Source organism: Gracilinanus agilis, chromosome 3 (assembly GCF_016433145.1).
Source record: "Gracilinanus agilis isolate LMUSP501 chromosome 3, AgileGrace, whole genome shotgun sequence".
Lineage (NCBI taxonomy): Eukaryota > Metazoa > Chordata > Mammalia > Didelphimorphia > Didelphidae > Gracilinanus > Gracilinanus agilis.
In genome coordinates this window covers 379,860,735-379,881,841 of record NC_058132.1, presented here as the reverse complement: position 1 = coordinate 379,881,841, position 21,107 = coordinate 379,860,735, and the positions used below count along the sequence as shown (strand labels likewise).

General features: G+C 37.0%; 1 protein-coding gene across 2 annotated transcripts; it reads right to left on the bottom strand.

Annotated features, from left to right (window-relative positions):
* Positions 1-5,523: 5,523 nt before the first annotated feature.
* PRDX4 (peroxiredoxin 4) lies at positions 5,524-20,703 on the bottom strand. 2 transcript variants are annotated; one of them, XM_044666819.1, is made up of 8 exons: positions 20,295-20,703; positions 16,513-16,630; positions 13,921-14,037; positions 12,563-12,685; positions 9,618-9,748; positions 8,465-8,499; positions 6,754-6,800; positions 5,524-5,638 (listed from the first exon to the last, which is right to left on the bottom strand). In XM_044666819.1, the coding sequence occupies exons 1-8, from the start codon at positions 20,554-20,556 to the stop codon at positions 5,635-5,637; spliced, it is 837 nt and encodes a 278-aa protein (XP_044522754.1). In that variant the 5' UTR covers positions 20,557-20,703; the 3' UTR covers positions 5,524-5,634. The 2 variants fall into 2 exon arrangements, with proteins under 2 accessions (XP_044522754.1, XP_044522753.1); XM_044666818.1 differs by lacking the exon at positions 6,754-6,800 and having other exon boundaries at positions 20,295-20,702.
* Positions 20,704-21,107: the final 404 nt, after the last annotated feature.

The window sequence follows — 21,107 nt, the reverse complement described above, 5'->3', positions numbered from 1 at the left end:
TTCCTTTTCTTCTCTGTCAAAGTAGTAGTACAAGATGATTTTTAAAAGCATTTTTGACATTCTTTTGCTGTATTTGTATTATATTTCAATATTAAAAATCCACTCTGATCATTTTACCATTTGTTAAACTTTTTTTGAATTCTCCCTATTTTTTATCTAAAATTCTTTTTGGAATTTTGCTCTTCTTCATTATTTCTTCTGCTCCTACCCTGTGCAGCTTGGCACAGTGCTGGACATAGAATTAGGAATAATTTGAGTTCAAATCCTCCCTCAAACACTTATCAGTTGTGTGATTCTAAGCAAGTCACTTAACCTCTCTGTGGCTCAGTTTCCCCGACTATAAAATGGGGATAATAACACTATATAAATGTTAGCTTTTATTATTATCTTCCCTTTAATTTTCTAACAGATTTGGGTTAGGGAAGGCCCAGAGTGGTACTTTGATAACTAGTATTCTTGAAGCATTGTAGGAAAATGAAAGACAGAATTTTCCTCCCTACTTCCACCTTTTTAAACTCCTACCTCAATGCAAACCTTTTTTCCGATTTCCCCAGTTATTTTTTCCCATGCCCACATCAAACAGTATTTATTTTGTATAGCTTCTGCATCTACTTTTTTGTAAGATCATCCTGTTCTCTTATTAATATATAAGCTTGAGGGCAAAGTGTTTCATTTCTGCATTTTTTATCCCTAGAGTGTAGTTCTTGGGATTTAATTTGCTTTTTAATGGTTGGAGCCTGATCAGATCTTAGAGATGAGGTAATCTGGACTCTTGAAAAACGAGGGGATGGAAGATTTGGGATTAGAATCAGTGTCTACAGATTTAGCTCCAAGGTTCTTTCTACTACTCCACATTGCCTTGCTTTTAAGTTTGATGTGGCAGATTTAGCTTAGGACTGACAGTGAATGTCAAGATAGAAACTAAGGTAGGTCACAAAATCCAAGATGGGAGGCAGAATAATTGGGGGTGTTAATATTCCCAGGAGGAGAAATAGTACTTCAACTGAGGCATGTTCTAGATAGAGAGGATGCACCTTGATGAACAGAGTCAGTGAACCAAGCAGTGCAGTATTACTACTTTGGGAGTTAAGAATAGTACAGGTCAGTGCTAGTGAACCTTTTAGAGACTGAGTGCCTCACAGTGCATGTGAGCCCTCCCAGAGCCTTACCCCAGTTAGAAGAGGAAGTGCTTCCACTGGACTGCTGGGCAGAGGGTGGGTCATGTGAGAAATGTCCTCAATCGTGGTGGGGAGGGGGAGGGGAGCAGACCCTTCTGGCACATGTGCCAAAGGTTCACCAACATGAGTATAGGTTGATTTCTAAATTTAAGAAACATATAGTGAAAAAAAGGGGAAAGAAGGGAGAAAAGTCTGGGAAGTTCATTTGAGATTGACTTGTGAAGGAAAGGATAGAGTAGGTAGAGAGAGCCAAGAGCAAAGAAAAGGAAGGTCTTGGGCACTGAAAGAGAAAAAGAATAGAAACCATCTTGGATGATATTTTAGAAATTTGGTTCCAAGAGAAACTTTTTTAGTCTTGTTTCCTATTACTCTTCTTTACCCCTCTGTTTTGTCTACTATATGACCTACTCTGATTAGATTCAGTATTCATACTAAAAGGCTTTTGCATTCATTCATCAAATATAAGTTGTCATGTGTCTACTTTGTTCCTTGAGGGTTGGCCGTGACTTGCCCAAGATTGCACAGATCATTAGTATCAGAGGCAGGATTTGAACCCAGTTCTCTGAATTCAGAGGATACACATATTAGCCATTTGAATCTGGGCAGCTCACATCAGAAGGACAGACAAGTTTTTTTTAAATAATATTTTGTTTTTCCCCAACTACATATAAAACAATTTTTAACATTAAAAATTTTTTTGAGTTCCAGATTTCTCTCCCTCCTTTCTACCTTTTCTCCCTCATTCCCTCAAATTCCTCCTTTCTCTCTGAAGTGGCAAGCAATCTGATATAGGTTGTATATGTGCAATTTTGTAAAACATTTTTCCATTTTAGCCCTTTTGTGGAAGAGATCTCAAAAAAGAAAGTGAAATATATAGTATGTTTTGGTCTGCATTCTGACTCCATCAGTTCTTTCTCTGAAAACAGATGGTATTTTTTCATCATGAACTTTGGTACTGTCTTGGACCACTGTATTTCTAAGAATAGGTAGGTTATTCACAGTTGTTTATTGAGAAATATTGTATTTATTGTGTACCGTGTTCTTCTGGTCCTACTTACTTCACTTAGCATCAGTTGATGTTAAGTCTTTCCAGGTTTTTCCAAAATCATCCTCCTCATCATTTCTTATAGCACCATGGTATTCCATTACAATTATATAACATAACTTGTTCAGCAATTCTCCAGTTGATAGAAAACTCAACTTCTAAGTCTTTGCTATAATAAAGTTGCAATAAATATTTTTGTACAAATAGATACTTTTCCTTTTTTTTTTTTATGTCTTTGGGTTACAAAGACAAAACAAAAGCAGCCTTTGCCCTCAAGGATGTTATAATATACTGGGTAAAAAAGTAGGTGGAGGAGTCTGGGAGGGAAGGGAAGAGGCATTTATTAAGTGCCTGCCATGTGCCAGGCATTGTGCTAAGCACGTTACAAATATCTCATTTGATCTTCACAAAAACCTTTGGGGGGGTGGGTTGAGCAGCAGTTGGGTGGCTCAGTGCATTGAGAGCCAGGCCTAGAGATAGAAGGTCCTGGGTTCAAATGTGGCCTCAGACACTTCCCAGCTGTATGACCCTGGGAAAGTCACTTGACCCCCATTGCCTAGCCCTTACCATTCTTCTGCCTTGGAGCCAGTACACATTATTGACTCTAAAATGGAAGATAAGGATTAAAAAAAAAAAAACACAAAAAAACCAAAACAAACCAAAAACCTCTCAAGTGAGTCAGTTAAACTGACTCACTTGAGTACTTATTGAGTACTTATTATGTGTACACAGTACTTAAGCCCTGTGAGGTAGGTGCTATTCTTATCTGCATTTTGTTGCTGAGGAAAGTGAGGCAGGGTCTCATAGCTATTAAGTCTCTGAGGTCAAATTTGAATTCAAGTCCTGACTTCCAAACCCAGTGCTCTATTCATTGGACCACCCAGCTGTCCCACATAGGTACACAGAATAAGTTAGGGAGTAGGGGAAGGGGTGAAGTTGGATCAAAGGAGTCCCTGATTTAATCGAGGAGCTCCTTGATCAGTTTGAAAAATGAACCTTTATATTAGTTTTTGATCAATTTAAAGAGCCTCTCCCCCACCCTAGTCAAACTAAAGAATACAGGGAACCCCGAGTGATTTATCTATCCAAAGTCCTTGTGGCCCATAAAAGCATCTTGAGGGCTTATACATTTCCTACACTTCTTGCTTCTTATTTCAAAATGCAGTAAGGCAGAGAAAGGGGGATTTGTCCTTCCTTCTCTCTTGGGCCTGTCTCTGACCCATGAGGAGCAGCGGAGGTGACTTGCAATGCAAGTAGATGGCCTACAGAGATGTGCTAAAGTGGCCTAAAAGAGCAGTTAACAGACTGTTCCTTAACTCCAACATCTTTTCAGGGGATGGGATGCAGAATTTGAATTTCCCAGGAATCATGATCTCAAAATTTAACCTTGTAGCACAGAAAGGAGATTTCTTGGGCTGCTCCAGCTTTGAGTTACCTCGTAGCTAATTCTGAGTTTAAGTGACTGAGGTGAGTTTGGCCAAGAGGAAAGATTTCCTGATGCATCCTACACTTTGGAGAAGGGGAAGACAGTCTACACAGCTTGTAGTGATTTATGTACATTTTATATTCTAGCATGCTGTGTGGAAAGCAAAACCAGTGAATTACTTAGGTCGATTGGGCAGGTTCGGCGAGGAGGGGCTGTCTGTTCAGTAAAGCTGCAAAGCATATTTGCCTTCTGGTGGGGATCTCAACCACACAGTGATATGTTTAGTCTGGGAAGCCCATCCAGGGACTCTGGGCAACTCTCTTGGGTATCACAGATTTCCATGGCCAAGGCCTCAGGTTCCCAACTTTCAGGAGTCCTAACAGAATGTCTTGCACATTTTCTTTGTGGTGAAATAAAGGCATTACCGTTGCTGATGGCTGTTATTGTATGTAGAATGCCTGTGTAGAAGTAGCAGGCAGTGTGGTTCAGTGAAAAGAATACTGGCTCTGGATTCAAATCCTACTTCTGATACTCGGGACCAATGCATTCTTGGCTAAGTTGCCTCATCCTTCAGAGCTGGTTTCCCCTTCATCTGTAAAACGAAGCGTTTGGAGTGGCTAGCCTGACGTCCCTTTCAGCTCTACATCTATGAATTTATGACTCTCACTTATGCTCAAGCATCCTGTAGATACAAATTTTATCTAAATCTTTGAGATTTAATTGGGTTAATCCAAGAGGAGGTAAACTAGCTGAAGGAAGAAAGACTGACATCTCAGGGATCAAATCCCTAGGCCTAGACCCAGTCTAAGGGAGTCTTGGGCCGTGGGTTACTTAAGTAAATAACCGGTTCCTCTTCCTATTTTTTCCTCCTTTTCTCTCCATTGAGCAAATTAAAGAAAAAAAGTTTTCAGTACATAGTCTGGCAAGACAAATTCCTACTTCAAGGACATCTGAAAATGTGTCTCTTACAGCATTTAAAATATATCACTTCTCTGACAGATGTTTTATCCTCATTCATTTGGACTCATGGCTTATTAGACTGGTTAGAGTTCCCAAGTCTCTGTGTTATTGTATAGATTGTTCTCCAACTGATAGCTCTGCATCAGTTCATAGAAGTTCATTTCCAATGAAATTTTCAATTTGATAATTTTTCTACAATATTCCATGGCATTTATATACCACAGCTTGTTCTAGCTATTACGATAGGATAGATCCTTAGTTTGCATTTTTTGGCTACCACTGAAAGAGCAGCTATATTTTTGTATCTGTGGATTCCTTTCCTTTTTTCTTACTTCTTTGGGGTATAGGCTTAGTTGTGGTATAGCTGAGTAATTCATAAGAGATTTTTAAGGCTTCTATACAGCACAAACTCTGGGTTGGAATGGACCCCATTTGCGTTTTTTTTTTTTCTTTTTAAAACCTTACCTTCCATCTTAGAATCAATACTGTGTATTGGTTCCAAGGCAGAAGAGTGGTAAGGGCTAGGCAATGGGGGTTAAGTGACTTGCACCCAGGACCTCCCATCTCTAGGCCTGGCTCTCAATCCACTGAGCTACCCAGCTGCCCCCAAACTACCATTTTTTAACAACTTCAGCATAAAGGGCCTTTTGATGATGGCAGGAACTTTTTTTTTTCATCAGAGCACCTTGTACTGCTTCTTCTCAGCAGGGTCAGAAATATTGAGTAATTGCCCCATTCATGTTCCCAAAGACAAAAGAATTCTCAATAGGTTTTCTTCCATCATATGTGCTCTGAGATATGGTACTGTCCACTTTGAGCTTCTGTAGTATCCTCTGGGCTGAGGTGCTGCTGCAGCATCACGTCCCCTCATTTTCTTCCTGCTAAGGTGCATCATAATCACTACAAACACAAAGTTGTATCAAAACCACTAAAATTTTATTTGTATCCTTTGGGCTAGACATGACCAGAGCAAACATTTCAATTTTGTTTATCAAAATACTTCAGTTTTCCAGCTGGATCTGGAATTATCTGCATAAGAAAAAAGAAAATAATTAATTTATTCAGAAGGAATGCTATTATATCCAAAGTACAGACAGTTCCCACTTTATGCAAGTGGACCATTCTGCAGTCTATGATTTTTACATAATGCAAATATGCCCGCAAAATGGGGAAAGAAGGCCAGCCTAGGAGGTGAGGGGGAAGTCTTTACTGTTTATCCTGCCCTAGGGGTTCTCCACTATTTAACATTACTAGTTCTGGAGCCTTTCTTTTTCAAATTCTTCCCAGTAAGTGAGGCTTCTTCCTCAACCCCACTTTAGACATAGCTGTGTCTTCCTGGAAGACACAATAAAAGTCTGTGGGGAACTCTCAGAAAAAAAAAAGAGAGAGAAGGCTGGTGCAGGGTTCAAGGAAATGTTGGGGCTGGGGACAGAGAGCTGGAGGGGGCATACTGAGAGGCTGGGCTCTGGCCAGAAATGAGGAAGAACCCAAGGTGGGTGGACAGAAGAAGACAGGTGACACATGGGGGCCAGGACTGGTAATCAGAAGACAGACATGCAGGAGCCAGATAGACAGAAGGGTGAAGAGTGGCAGTTTCTGAGTTGTTCTGCTGTCACAGGGACATTTTTTTGGTGGGCAGGAAGCCTCAGAGTGCAGAGCTGAGGGCTGGAATTAAGAGAGAGCATAGTAATATAAAGTTATAGCAGTTTTTTTGAATGCAGATTTCTTTGAGAAGTCTACATAAAATCGAGTTTTGTGTAATGCAAATTTACATAAAGTGAGAACTGTCTACACATTTATTTTTATCTTTACATCTGAAAACCATTTGGCTCAATAGATACTCTTCATTTGTCTGTAAAAAATTATGCTTATTTCTATGATTTAAACTGTATTTTCATATGTAATCTAAAGATTATAGGCCTAAAGCTGGTTCCAACTTTCATTTTATTGATGAAAAAACAGAGGCCCAGAGAGTTGAAGGGACTTGGTTGAAAGCACAAAGACACTATCAGCAGATGCGTACATTTTGCAAAGAACAAGTATACTCATTTCTTCATATCTAGCCATCTGAAATGCTCCAATGACAAATTTATAATTCATTTAATAAGTTAACATCTGTGTACAAATTCTTTCAATATACTTACAGCTCTTCTTTTGGCCACCAGGCTTTCAGAGCTTCTTCAGGTTTAATCTAATTAAATTAAGCACATTGAAAGAGTGTATCTACAGATGTTAAGTAATTTCCTCCCAGACCACATTTCTGGTTAAATGATCTGAATTATCTCAAATTTTAATGGGCACACTGGAGTCTTTCTAATTTAGAATTTTGGGGGTGAGAAAAGGCAGTGATTTTTAAAATCTGAAATTGCTATCAAACTAAAAGACATTACACCTAGCAGCATTCCTTGGACACAATAGCTTTCTTGTAAATAAGTACTTCTGACCCTGGGCAAATCACTGAACTCCCATTGCCTAGCCTTTACCTCTCTTCTGCTTTGGAACTAATACTGATTCTAAGACAGAAGGTAAGAGTTTTTAAAAAGGTATATTCAAGAATAAAAAAGTATTTGTTATGTTAGAATATATCATTATTATTTTTAAAATATAGTACGAGTACATTAATGCCTGAGAAGCTGGAAACTCAGAAGTTATTGATATGATTTTAGCTCACAACAGTAGTTTCCGACAAGCTGCATACAAAGTTAACCATTTGTATGTCAAATGATAATTCCTATTCACTTTATTTTAGTAACCTTTTATTAAAAAAATACCAATACGTCATAAAATCTCCCTTAATGCTAACATGTTGTTTAAGGAGTCTTTTGCCTTTGTTAGTGTATAATGTATATGTTACCATCTCATTTCCAATTAAGCCAGTCAAAACCAAGACCATGACATGATTTCTATACTTTAAAGAGCACACATTAAAATATGCTTTTTGCATTTCATTAGGAATTTTCACTGACTCCATGGGGCTTTACTATTTAAGAAGGAATTGGTATAATGAAAAATGGCCTCAAGTGTTTTTTTGTTAAGATATGCTTTGTGTGTTATAGAGTTGTATAAATATGAATTATTATTAGTGCCACCGAGTGTCGGGAGACCTGGATTTCTAGTCCCAGCTCTGGCGCTAACTAGCTATGCTACCTTAGCAAATTGGTATTTTCTGTAATAAACAAGCATGAGTTCCACTCCATAGGGAAATGATACTGGTTGTAAACAGGGTCTAAAATATTGTCAAAATTTAACAGTAAAATGGAGGAATTGGTCCAAAGTAGTGATTCTCAACTTTTCTTTTTGCCCAAAGGTTTATCCTAAAATTTACAAGATAGCTCTAATTAAAGGGCCTGCCTCTAGTGCCTCTTCTTCCTTAAAAGGTAACAAAGAGTAAAGTCACAAAGTCTTAGCCTAGGTGTAACCTAAATCAGGTTTACTCACTTTTTTTTTTCCACTTTGAAACTGCTTGTTATATGTATTTCTTGTTTTGAACTACTGAAAATAATTTCATTTGGTATTAAATCTATTAAGTTGTGTCCACATTTGGAGCTGAGGGTTTCTCTAATTTATCCCAATACCATATCTCCAGAATTTTCTTTTCTAGTTCCAAAAAGCTACCTACCTGGCTTTCAGATTTACCATATCCAAACTGGCTTTCTGTTTCCTTTACTCTAACTACCCTCTGTAGAGGCTTAATAAGTTTTGTCCCCTGATATTTTTGTCCATCAATGAAGAATTGTTTGCTTTATTAACAAAATCAAGATGTCACCACCATGAGAAACAAAACTCTACATTTAGCTGGTTTTTGCCTCCCCATCCACATTGCTTCTATTCCCAAGCCAAATCAGTTTAACTTACCGTTTCACTACCAGGTTTCCAACCAGCAGGGCAGACTTAAAAAAAAAAAAAAGCAAAATATAAGTTTAAAAAAAGTCCTTTTTAAATAATGATTTTTTAAAAAATTGCTGAAACCAAATGCTACTTCTACACTATAATTGTATAATAGAATAATAGTATTCTTCCAGGGGGCTGAGCATTCTATTTTTACCTGAGATTGTTTTCCTTCAATAAGAAATTTAAGATGCTGAATTGGCCAGCAGAAAACTGGCCTACTTTGATGCCTACGAGTTTATGCTTAGTTAAATTTACAATGAAAAAACAAAGTCAATTAAATGTTTCAAATATTAGTTAGAAAGTTTATTAAAGCAGAAATCTTAGGGGACTTGAGCTTAGTCTATTTATATATAGCATTCTTACTAAAATGCAAGTCACATAAAAGTTAGCACTTTGTACCTAATGGCAAGTTTCACTAGTTCATCAAAAAGATTTTTACAACTATTTAAAAGACCAACAAAAAGGACCTTCCCTTTTAACTTTTAAAAAGGAATGCATACTGACCAAGATACTGAGTTTTACTCTTAAGGAAATCATAATCTGTAACAGAAATTGTACAACCTGAAATTTTCATTTCGTTTGGTCACCATTAAAACTCCCCAGAAAAAAGGACTTAATGTCATAACAAGTAGACTCAATGAAATTACTATATTAAAAAAAACCTGGAGCAGGCATATACAAATGAGTGTTGCATTAAAACATAGTAAGAATGTAGTATTCTTTAATTATAGGAACCTAATATGGAAAAATAAATACAGTCATCAATGCATGGCTATTTTGAGTAAATCGTGAAAGTAAACCAATTTTAAATTGCATGCAATTTAAATACTTGGAGTCTTTCCTTTATGTAATTATTTTTTTTATTTTCCCTCTGGTTTGTTAAATTAGGATATGAGTACTATTCTATTAAATGAATTTTACAAATAAGTTCAATTTGTCCTCAAAGAGAAGTGAGCTGACTCTCGGTTTGAGCTACAACTTAATCAGAAGATTAGAGTTCGTGGATTGAAATTTATTTCAGCCTAAGAAAGGAAACTAGATTGCTATGTTTTAAACTAATAAGACAAAAAGGCTGTGATAGCTGCTAACTCTAAAATAGCAAAGACAAGAAGGGCACCTTCTCCATGTTTGTCAGTGTATTGGAATGCTTGGACTAAACGCAGAGTTTCATCAACTGATCGGCCAACGGGAAGGTCATTCATTGTAATCTGTCGGAGGATTCCTTTATCATCAATAATGAAAAGACCTCTGAAAATTGAAGAACAATTAAGAGAAATCAAATTCTTTTTCAGTGAGGGTAATGTTATTTTACTTGTTCTAATGTCCAGGAAGTATGACTGACACAGAATTTGAAACACTCCCTTGGACCTTCCTACTTTAATTGCAAATAAAAGCCCTACCATTTTTTATTCTCTCTGCTAAGCAATCAATCAACAAACTCCCACTAAGCAATTATTATATGCTAGGCATCACAAGAACAAAGACAAAAACCAAACACATCCTGCCCTTAAAAGCTGACATCTTATAGGAGACAACCAATAGTTATATAAATAACAAGAGAAATATACACTAGGGAGTAAAAGTAAATGACACTAAAAATCATCACACAAGAACTTTTATCACCTGTTCTGCTTAATTATATCTAAGAATTTGAAAGTGATATTTACTCTAGATTGACTAAAGATAATCCCTAAAGTGGCCTACTTCCTCCTCTTTCCTCTTAGTCTCTGACAGAGGGTCCTGCCCCTAACTTCTCCAGCAACTTTATCTACTGGATCTCTTCCTACCCTCTTCAAACAAGTCTCTCAACCTTCACTAGACCCTCCCATCTCTGTAGTTTCAAGCTATGGCCTCATTTCTCTTTTTTTTTCAGTCAAACTCCTAGAAAATCTGTCTACTCATTGCCCCCAACTTCCTTCCCTCACTTGCCAATCAACCCTTTGTAATCTTACTTCCAACTTCATTTCTCAACTAAAATTGCTCTCTTCAAAGTTAACATTTCTCTAATTAGCAGATCTCTAGTCTTTTCTATTCTTATCTAACATGACACTTTCTGGGGCACCTGACAGTGATGACTACCTCTTCTTCTTGGATACTCGATCCTCTCTAGGATTTCATGACAAAATTCTCTTGGTTCTCTTCTTACCTGTCTGACTAGTCCATCTCAGGCTCCTTTACTACTCATCAACCATGGCACTTTCTCTAACTTTGGGTGTTCCCAAAGACTTCTGACCTAGGCAGCCTTTTCCCTCTTATACTTTCAGTGGCCTCAGCAACTTGCATAGACTTAATTATCATCATTATACAGGTCAATGACTAATTAATGAACCATTTATTAAGGACATACTCTGAGCCAGGCCCTATGCTAGGCACTGGGGATACCAAGAAAGGCTAAAACTCAATAGCCCTTGCTTTCTAACATGCATAAAAATAGGTTACAAATATATGAGACATATACAAAGTAGAAGTTTAGGGAAGAAGACTCAAATGGTTAGGAGGCCTAGGAAAGGTCTCCTGCAGAACATAACATTTGACCTGAATCATGAAGGGAATCAGGGATGTCAAGAGGGGGAGCATTCCAAGCATGGGGGCAGACAATGCAAAGGCCTGGAGAATGGAGTGAAACCAAGTAGTACATGAAGTTAAGAATGAGTTCTGAGCATTATTCCACTTTCTTAATATTTTCTATTTAGTTTACCATTAATTTTGATTCTTCAAGGATGTATAATTTTATTAATGTAGGTTTCCTTCCAATGAAGTAGAATTTCAACTCCTCTAGAGTGTTTAAGAGTTACTGTGGCTATAATATTCATTACCATACGATTGTCTTAGCTGGGATAATCCTCAGACAGACACCCAATCCATCATTGGGCCTGTATTCAAACCTTTCCTGCAAAAGCTTGTCCTCTGCTATGATAGCTTTGGAGAACCTTGGGTACCCACTACACTAGGATGAGGCATCAGACTAGGAAGAGGTGTCATTAATTATAATATAGCTAGCTTTTATACAACACTTTAAGATTTGCAAAGATTAATCTCATTTTAGCCTTACAATCACCCTGGGGAGTGCTATTATTATCCCCATTTAACAGATGAGGAAACTGAGACTGATAATAATTTTATAAGTGACTTGTTAAATTATCATCTTTCAGAATTCCAGTTTCCCTACGTCAGTGTTCCTTTATATTTATGTTTATAATAGGCGAATTCATTTAGATAGAAGACAGTACTTACTAATAAGGATAAAGTCATATGATACATACTGGCACAGTATAGACTGTACCCTGAACAATTTAGAACACCCATAGGGCAGGAGAGATGAGATAAAATCCATTAATATTATTTGGAAAAGCAATTCATACTATTAATGATATTAAAATGTGATAGAATCATTATCATTTTTCTCTAAATGGAAGACACCATTGGCTCAAGCAGCTCATTTCAGAAAACTTGTTACTGGATGTAAATGACACAAAATTAAGGAAAGAGAAGTTGACTTTAAAATTGGTACAACCCTTCCTAGCAAAGTTAGTTATTGACTTCTGTGATTATTGGCATTGAAAAGCATAGCTCAAAAATATTTTCTACCTACAAATTCAATTAAGTTCTTTAGAAGACTGTTATCTAAGATATTTTATGCTAGTTTTCCAAAGGATTTTTTAATAAAATTCACTAATTTAACATTATAGCCCTAGTGAAAACTGTTTAATGAAATATATTTTTAAATTTTCACTCATTCCAATGATGTTTTCAGTGCATATTTCAGGATATTATATGTTGTACATGTACAGCACATTTCAACATATAGTATATGTCTATACACACATAATGTACGGAAATTGCTCATTTTAAAATATATTAAATATATATTTACATGACTATAATGTATAATATATTAATAGATAATAGATATATTTTTTAATAATATATTAATTTAACAATCTTAGAACATCTACAGTAGCCTCGCAGAGCTAAATAATTGTTTTTCTGAACAAACTTTGTTATTAAACCAGAGAAAATTCATTTAAAGAAAAGTAGAGTGGGAAATACATTAGGAAGTACCTAAGAGTATGGCCCGAATCCTCCAGATAAACTCCATAATCCTTTGAAATCTGGTGCGTCAAATCTGAAAGAAGTGGAATTTTCATTGGCCCTAGGCCTCCTTGTTTCCGAGGGGTATTAATCCTTTTAAAAAAATTAAGTATATATTTCTTAGAGATTATGATTCTTAGTAGCTAAAAACAGCTAAACCTATACAACATTTCTGAGTTTGGAATTATCTACACTTTATATGCAACAAAGTAAAAACATCAAAGACTTATTAAACTCGATTACCCATATGTCTATACTGTTAAAATTGAACCGTGTCACTTCAACAGAGTGGTGCCTTCTGATCACCTTTAATGACAAATCTTTGCTGCATACCTGTATTTTGATTTATCAAATATTTTCTGGCAAACCTAGCTCCTTTGTGCAACATCTTTAGTTTACAAAGCATTTTCTAACAAACATCCTATAGGGTCGTTAACTCAAGTACTATTTTCATTCCCTTCCAAGTTAAAAGACCTGCCCAGTTAAGTCCAGGTTTCCTTACTCCCAAGACAGTTTTTAGTTTTGGGGGTCTATGGACCTTGCTTAGACCCACAGCTGGTACTAAGGGTTAACGAGGTATTTGATCAATATTTTAAAGTTCAATATGTCTTTCACCAACATGATATTGCTTCTACTAGATAACCAAAGATTGTATCCAGTGGCAAAAAGGATTTGGAGGTCTAGTTCAACCTTTTCAATTTTATCAGTGAGCGAACTGAGTCTCAAGAAGTTAAGTAATTTGTCAGGCTCACAAAGAAAGAACTGGGATTGGAATTCAAGTCCTAAGATTCCAAGTTCATCATTCTCAAGTGCATCATTCCGCCTCCCTAATAAAATTTGTCAACAAAATAATCCATTTCAAAGATTTTATTTTCTCTCAGTTCAAGGTCACAAATCAAATATAGGTACAATTTTAAAACATAAATTTTTTTCCTCTTGCCATTATTACATTTTTCCTTTTCAAAAAATTAATTAAACAAATTTTTTCCCCTCCCTCTCTCCTCACCTCCACTGAAAAAAGAAAAAGTATATGTAATAAACACAGGAGAGTCAAATTTCCACATCGGCTATGTCCAAGAACATAGGCGACATCTTTTCATAACTTTTGCACTAAATTTACTTTTGCCTCAATTTTAAAGTCAGTAGTTTTCTTGAGCATTCATATTTTAATTTGATTCGAATAGCAGTTCGTTTTCCTCTTCAAAAACAAATCCATTACTGAATATTCTTATATTAAGTACATTTTTATTGTAGTAAGGGAACTCAAACTGTAATTTATTTTATGTGGTTTTTTTCCCAGTAAAAATATGTAAAGGCAAGTCACATACCATGCTAAATGAGTAAACTGTGAATCGACTGAGCATGCAACCACTTCAGTATTTATAGCTCTGAATTCTTCAATTCGGTCACCAAAAGCGATAATTTCAGTTGGACACACAAAAGTGCTGAAAGTCGCAAAGAAAAAGCAATTCAGTTTTCTTGGAATAGTTATTCATTATTTTGTTTAGTACCAAAATAATTTCCATTTTTCTTCAAAACAACCTTTAGATTCTCATAGGTGTTAACATACATTCAAAAAGTTTTATATAGTGAATTACAATGCAGTAATCAATTTAGAAGAGAAACTTTTGATCAAATGTAGTTTGGTGATAGATGGTTCCCAGCTAAATTTAAAACTTTCATGTACTAGAACTTATTAGAGATCACCAATGGACTCATTTCCTATTAGAATCCTAGAACTAATTTCAGTCTCCTGTACCCTTTTCTCCCTATTCACTACTCTGTGATCCAGTGACACTGGTCTTCTTGCTTTCCTTTTAAGGGGTCACTCCATCTCCTGACTGGGCATTTTCACTGACTATCTATCCCCCAGGCACAGAATGCTCTCCCTCCTCAATTCTGCCTCTAGGTTTCTTTCAAGTCCCAGTTAAAATCCCACATTCTATAGGAGGTTTTATCAATCCCTTTTAATGCCACCTTCCTCTCTGCTGATTATTTCCCAATTAATCTTGTATACAGCTTGTTTTTAAATAGTTACTGGCAAACCATCTCTACTATTAGATTATGATTTTGTTGAAAGCAAAACTGTCCTTTTCTTTGTATTAACATTGTGCTTGGAACTTAATGTTTATTGATTATTGCAAGGAACTTATTCAAGTTCCAAGTAATTTAGTTTTTATATTCCTATATCTTCCCTAAAAGCTATTTCTCTTTTCACTGGAAGACATATTGGGAAGTAGGGCAAATGATATCATTTCTTTCACTCGATTTGGGTTCTCTAACACTTCAGGAGCTCAGGCAAATAAATTCTCTTGACTCAGAGGAGACAAATAAAAAATAATGACAGAACAAAGGCCTATATCAATTTTTCTGTTTCTGGTGGATTGCTGGGTGTCCTGACATTTCATCTCTTCGTTAAAAGACATAAAACTTAGCTACTGGAACAGAATCTCAGGAATCCATTTTGGATATAGGTTTGGAATGGGAAAGATGACAGTACTTTGTGCTTGCAGAATATTATTTGTTTCTTAGCGAATTGTTTTAAAATTAGAATTGAAAATAATTTTTCAACTGCCTTGGGCTATACTTTTTAAAATTCTGTTTTATCAATCCACATATTTTTTGCTCTTAGAGCCCATTTTTCTCACTACTAGAATGAACTAATTGTTCATTCCTATTTTATCTATATAATGCAGGGGATGCTGGAGTTAACTCCTAACAGGAGAGCCCAATTGCTAAATTTTCAGAGCATCTACACCTCAAAAATTGGCAATTGCTGCCATTTGGGGTTTGCTTTGTTTTATTAATTATCTAGACTTAGAAAAAGTGTTAATTAGACAGATTAAGGTAAAAGTACCAAGAAAGCCTGGTTGTTAAAACATTTACTAGCAGACCTCTCTATAGTATAGGTATTTTCAGTTTGGGCTTTTATTAGCAGTTATGTTATAAATTGCAATTGTTCAAATATTAATTTGATTAGATTTTTCTTATAGCTCAGCTCTGTTCAGCTAAATAGCTTATTACAGATACTCATGCTCTATCTCAAGAAAGTAGATTTGATAGATTTCATGGAATGAAATACTAAATCCTCTCAATTTGGAGGAATCTTAAGAACTGATGGAAATTGGCTTGTGTAGCCTTTCTTACACCATAAATTCCAAGCTAATTCTAATGAAACAGTAACACTAATTTGTGGCAGACAAAACAAATATTTTTCTATTTCCTTTTTTGGCATCTTAGATATAGCAAACTGGAATTTTGACAGTGTAGGTACTCTCTCTGGATGCAGTTAATCCCTCATTACAGATTGGTGGATGGTCTCTCTCTCTCTGTCTCTCTCCATCATTAGATCTCTACTTAAACCCTTTTCAGCTTAATGGCATCTACTAGATCTTTTGTTCCCCTGGAATGGCCATCAAGAATCATCTCTATACTATGAAGCACTTTAAAAGGACTTTAATGGAGGATCAAAAAGATACTTTATTATTCAAATAGGAAATAAGGGATTATTTTTGTATACTTTTATTTTCTTAAAATTTGGAAATGTCAAACTTGAGCATACTCCTGGGAGAAAACTAAAGCTCAGCTAAGTTACTCACATAGCTTGTCAAAAATGAGATTCAAAATCAAACCTCCCTTCTGACTCTAAGTCCCACTCTCTTTCCCCTGTACTACAAGTCTTTTAGTTATTGTGAATATAATTACTGTAGTTAAAGAAAATATAGGAGATTGGAATTAATGTGTACTAACCCTGGGATATACTCTGAAAGCTATTTTTTGGACAAAATTTCTCATATGAGTTTGCATAATTTCTAAAAGCTGAATGTTGAGAAAAATCTCTGGTTAATTTGAAGTTCTGCTTTGTTAGATACTAATTAAATAAAAATTTAATGTATGGTACTATGGAGAGTCTTACTTACAAGTCAAGAGGATAGAAGAAGAAAACCAAATATTTTCCTCTATAATCAGTTAATTTGAGCTCTTTAAATTCTCCATTTATCACAGCTGTTCCTTCCCAATAAGGAGCTGACTTAGAAACTTTAAAAAAAAAAAAGAGAGAAATTGCACATTGTTAATCAGACCAGTTATATCATACTTAGAAGGTTGCTGGATTGTTTTTGGAAATGCCCCAGGCTATTTCTTAGGAAATCATCTTTCTTGCTAATGAACTCTTTAACACACAAGGCCTACAGAGTTGCTAAAGACCAGGTGATAGGATTCAAATGCTTCTCTTTTAGGAAGATGGCTCATAGGTTCAAAGAGATTTCTGGCTAACAAAATCTGTAATGTATGTTATATCTTGATGCCACTTAGTGTATTAAGATGGCACTAAAATCAATAATGAAGCATAAGATAAGCATCGGTTTGGCTTGGAGGAGCAATGAATGACAACGATGGTTTCCTGAAATTCCAGGAAAATAGAGATTATGTTTTCAGTATAGCACCCAACATGGTGGGTATTCAGCAAATACCACTAAAAGGTGCTATGATTAGGAAAGAGTTTAGCTAAGAAGCTAGTTTTTGACCTATTCTTCCTACTCTACAAAGCTAGTACCTATTTGACAGTATCTCCCAAAGAAGTTTCAAGGATAGATGAAAAGAATCAAATAGAATATTTGAACTGAAATTTATGTCTTGTGCCCAAAAAGATCCCTGAGTATCAAAAGGATTACAGTTAGAAATGATCAAACACATTAATAATTACTATTATAAAAGATCCAAACACTATTATAAATGATAGAAATAAGGAGTCTTTAGGAATCAAAATATGGAAAAGCTCATAAATGACTAATGCAAATTACCTAAGTGATGAAAGAAAAGAGAAAAAAAATCAAGTTTTTTTTTCAGAAAGTTTTGATTTTTGCAAAGTCAAAGTTGTGATTTCATCATTACTTAGAAAAACTTTCTAAGCATTTACACAACATTTTAAGACAAAATTAAATGGACAGTATATGATTTGAATTCCAATTACAGTCCTTTGAAGCCTAAATTTGTTAAATAGATAATAAACAGAAATAAAGCAAATTTATAAAGGTAAAAATGTACTTTCCGGCAAAGAGGAAACTTTTTTTGTTTTCATGAGAACTCACATGGTGGTATAATTTTTTTTGGGGGGGGTTTAATGCCTAGTTGCCATAAACATTTCAAGGTACCTTGCAAGGCTAGAGAAAATCAATTAAGATTTGGAAATTACAATAATTCAGAAGTGCCAGAATATTTTTTTCGAAATAGAATTCTTTCTTACAAATATACAATCACTTTGTTTGTTCAGTCATGACTGATTATATAATAATATAGCAGATCTTTAAAAATTTTAAATTTAAGCGCAAGTACATGTATACATTTCAAAGATCTTTAGTTCTACTGATGTGGGAATTCTCTTCAATGTAGATGGCATTCCTTCAATAATATATTTTCCTTGAGATAAAGACTAAATATTTATAGCTGCGCTCTTTGTGGTGGCAAAAAATTGGAAAATGAGGGGATGCTGTTTGATTGGGGAATGGCCGAACAAATTGTGGTATCTGTTGGTGATGGAATACTATTGTGCTATAAGGAATAATGAACTGGAGGAACTCCATGTGAACTGGAAAGACTTCCAGGAACGGATGCAGAGTGAAACGAGCAGAACCAGAACATTATACACAGAAATGGATACACTGTGGCACAATCAAACATAATAAACTTCTCTACTAGCTAGCAGCAATGCAATGATCCAGGAGAATTCTGAGGGACCTATGAGAAAGAACACTATCCACAACTAGGGAAAGAACTGTGGGAGTAGAAACTCAGAAGAAAAACAACTGCTTGATCACATGGTTCGATGGGGATATGACTGGGGTCTACATAGACTCTAAGCGATCACTCTAGTGCAAATATTAATAATATGGAAATAGGTCTAGATCAATGACACATGAAAAACCCAGTGGAATTGCTTGTTGGCTATGGGAGGGAGGTGGGTGGAGGAGAGGGGAGGGAAAGAACATGACTCATGTAACCCTGGGAAAATATTCCAAATTAATTAAATAAACTAACTTAAAAAAATAATATATTTTCCTTGAAAGGTACTATGGCTAAAAAAATGATCACCCAGAAAAACTGGTGATAATATCTCTGAATTTAGCAGGACTTGTCTTCAGACAAGAGAATTACAAACCTATCCATCACTTGGGCCCACACTTAAAAGTTTTCCAGTCTGTTAGCATCTGCCAAAAAATTACCAGGTTATTGGCACAGTTCTTGGGAATCACCTCCATGCCACAATATTCCATCAGAGTACTGGATTACTGGATGCTGGAAGCATGTATATATAAAGAATTATACATGATAACTTGAAAATAAAAGTTTTTAGAAAGCAAAACTGGAGCTCGACTTGTAACTCTTGGACTTATTCCAGTTGTGGGAGATTTATCTCATATATTTATTCCTGCAATTTGAGAATGTAGCCAGTTGGTGGTGGTAATAATAACAGCTTACATTTATACTAGATTTGAAGGTTTACAAATTATCTCAAATGTTCCTCTTCTATTACAAGGCACTTGTCTTTTCTAAACTAAAAGGGAGCCTCTCTGCTACAGTCCTCAGGGATTTAATCAGGATTTTTAACCAAAATTCATAAGAATCTTTTAAGTGGCTTCAGTACTGTGCTAATTACAAATAAATACAAATATATATCTGATCTAAAACTAATATCAAAAAAATATAAAACACTATGCTTAGTTTCCCCCCGGAGTATTACAGTTTTAAACACTGCAGGAGGGGATGTTATCTTTTTTCAGTGCTTGAATCTAGTAAAATTTCACTGACGTGTCCTTCTCTATACTAATCAGAAAGGCAAATAGTTAAAAGTTCAAATTGGCTGGGTACAAAGGTTTATGAACCTTAATTTGTTATTACCAGCTGCTCCAATCCATTTAATCTAATCCACTGGTCCCTCTGGTTTACCGTATGGTTTTGGGAAACACTAAAAAGCAATAAGAAACATTAAAGTTATGGGTCTAGAAAGGAATCTAATTAACAGGCTGTCCTTATCAGATTTTAATAAAAATAAGAAATGAAACTAGCTTTTAAAAAAACTGCTTTTCAGTCTATAGGTCAGATGCTAATTTAATCTTTGAGTAAATTTTTAGTCTATCAATTAATTTCACTTTAAACAAAAATAGAGCCAAGTATTTGGGACAGGAAAGTAATCTAGACATCTAGTCCAGCCCCCGTTTGCTGCAGTTGGGGAAATGGAGGTAGTAGCTTAGCCTACCATTTTATTTCACCCTGAATAACAATTATTCATCATCTTCACTATCTTCTCACAATATTACTGATTTAGAATTGGATTGGAATTTAAAGGCCAACTAGTCTGCTCCATTCATTTTGCAGATGGGGAATCTGAGGCTCAAAACGACTTGTCCTGAAATCGGATCAGCCCTAGTCTTTAGCTCCCCTCACCCTCGTGTTCTCTGTCTTCCCACATGAGAATGGCCTAAATAAGCCCAAGACTGGGGCACCAAACAGCTTTTGGGGACAGTGAGGTAGTGCTAATCTGGGCCTGCGGTGGGCTCATAGAGGAAGTGCTTCGCTTGACGCAACATCCTCGGCGCTTCCCCAAATTTTCTCCTCGCCCCTCCAAGCTGTCCTGTGGTTTTTTGGGGGGGCCGTCCCTCCCCCCGCCTCTGGCTCCCACGTGCCCCCCAGGGGCAGCACCTACTCTTTGCCTTGCTGAGGTGCAGAGAGTGGTCCGTGACCGGTACGCGGGACGCCTCCCCGGGGTACACTTGGCCCCCAGCGTAGAAGTGGCACTCGCCGTCGGGGGCCCGGGGCCGCTGATGCTCGGCCGGTTCCTCGGCTGCTTTGCCTAGCACGGCCGCGGCCTGCAGCAGCAGCAGGCCCAGCAGCAGCTGCGCGACAGTCTCCGGGGCTTCCCCTACGCCTCGGCGGCGCTGACCATGGGGCTGGCCCAAGACCTCCATGGCCACACAGGGGTAGCAGCTCTGCACGTCAGACCGCAGCTCTCACGGTGCGCGCGCAATCGGGCGGGCCCTAACGGAGGGCGCGTAGGGGTAGCGAGCGCGGGAGTCTCCCGCGGCGAGCTCTGAGGTTGGACTGCAGCTACTGCTAGCCCCGCGGCCCGGGAAAGGATAAAGGAAAGGGGCGGGGAGCGCTGCACGGCCGCCGCGTCTGAAATACGTGTCAGTGCTTGGAAGGCGTGTTCCCGGGACCCCGCGTCCCCACCTACCCTGCCCTCCACTCCCCCACTGTGGGATCCTAGAGCCTGGCCTGGCGAAGGTTAAAGGTCCTGGCCGGAAGCGAGCCGGACACTTAGCTCTGACTTGGTGCGTAGTAGGCGCTCGATAACGTTTTAGTGACTAGTGATTGACTGGCAGCTTCGGAGGCTCTGCAATCTCGCTTCCAGGCTGTGGGATTGTTCCCTTGCGCGATATGTAGATAAATAAATACCTATTTATTCCTTCTGTCCCTGACAAGAAATGCTCCAAGCCAAAGGCTTTTTCCTTGCCCCTCT

What these genes read in the sequence shown, in the direction of transcription:
- PRDX4 (XM_044666819.1), bottom strand. Translation starts at nt 20,556, where the DNA reads ATGGAGGTCTTGGGCCAGCCCCATGGTCAGCGCCGCCGAGGCGTAGGG. An exon ending in GATTCGGGCCATACTCTTAG is followed by an intron (nt 9,749 to 12,562) that starts GTACTTCCTAAT and finishes TTCAATTTTCAG; the next exon opens with AGGTCTTTTCATTATTGATG. An exon ending in CACTGACAAACATGGAGAAG is followed by an intron (nt 8,500 to 9,617) that starts GTGCCCTTCTTG and finishes TTTTTTTTTAAG; the next exon opens with TCTGCCCTGCTGGTTGGAAA.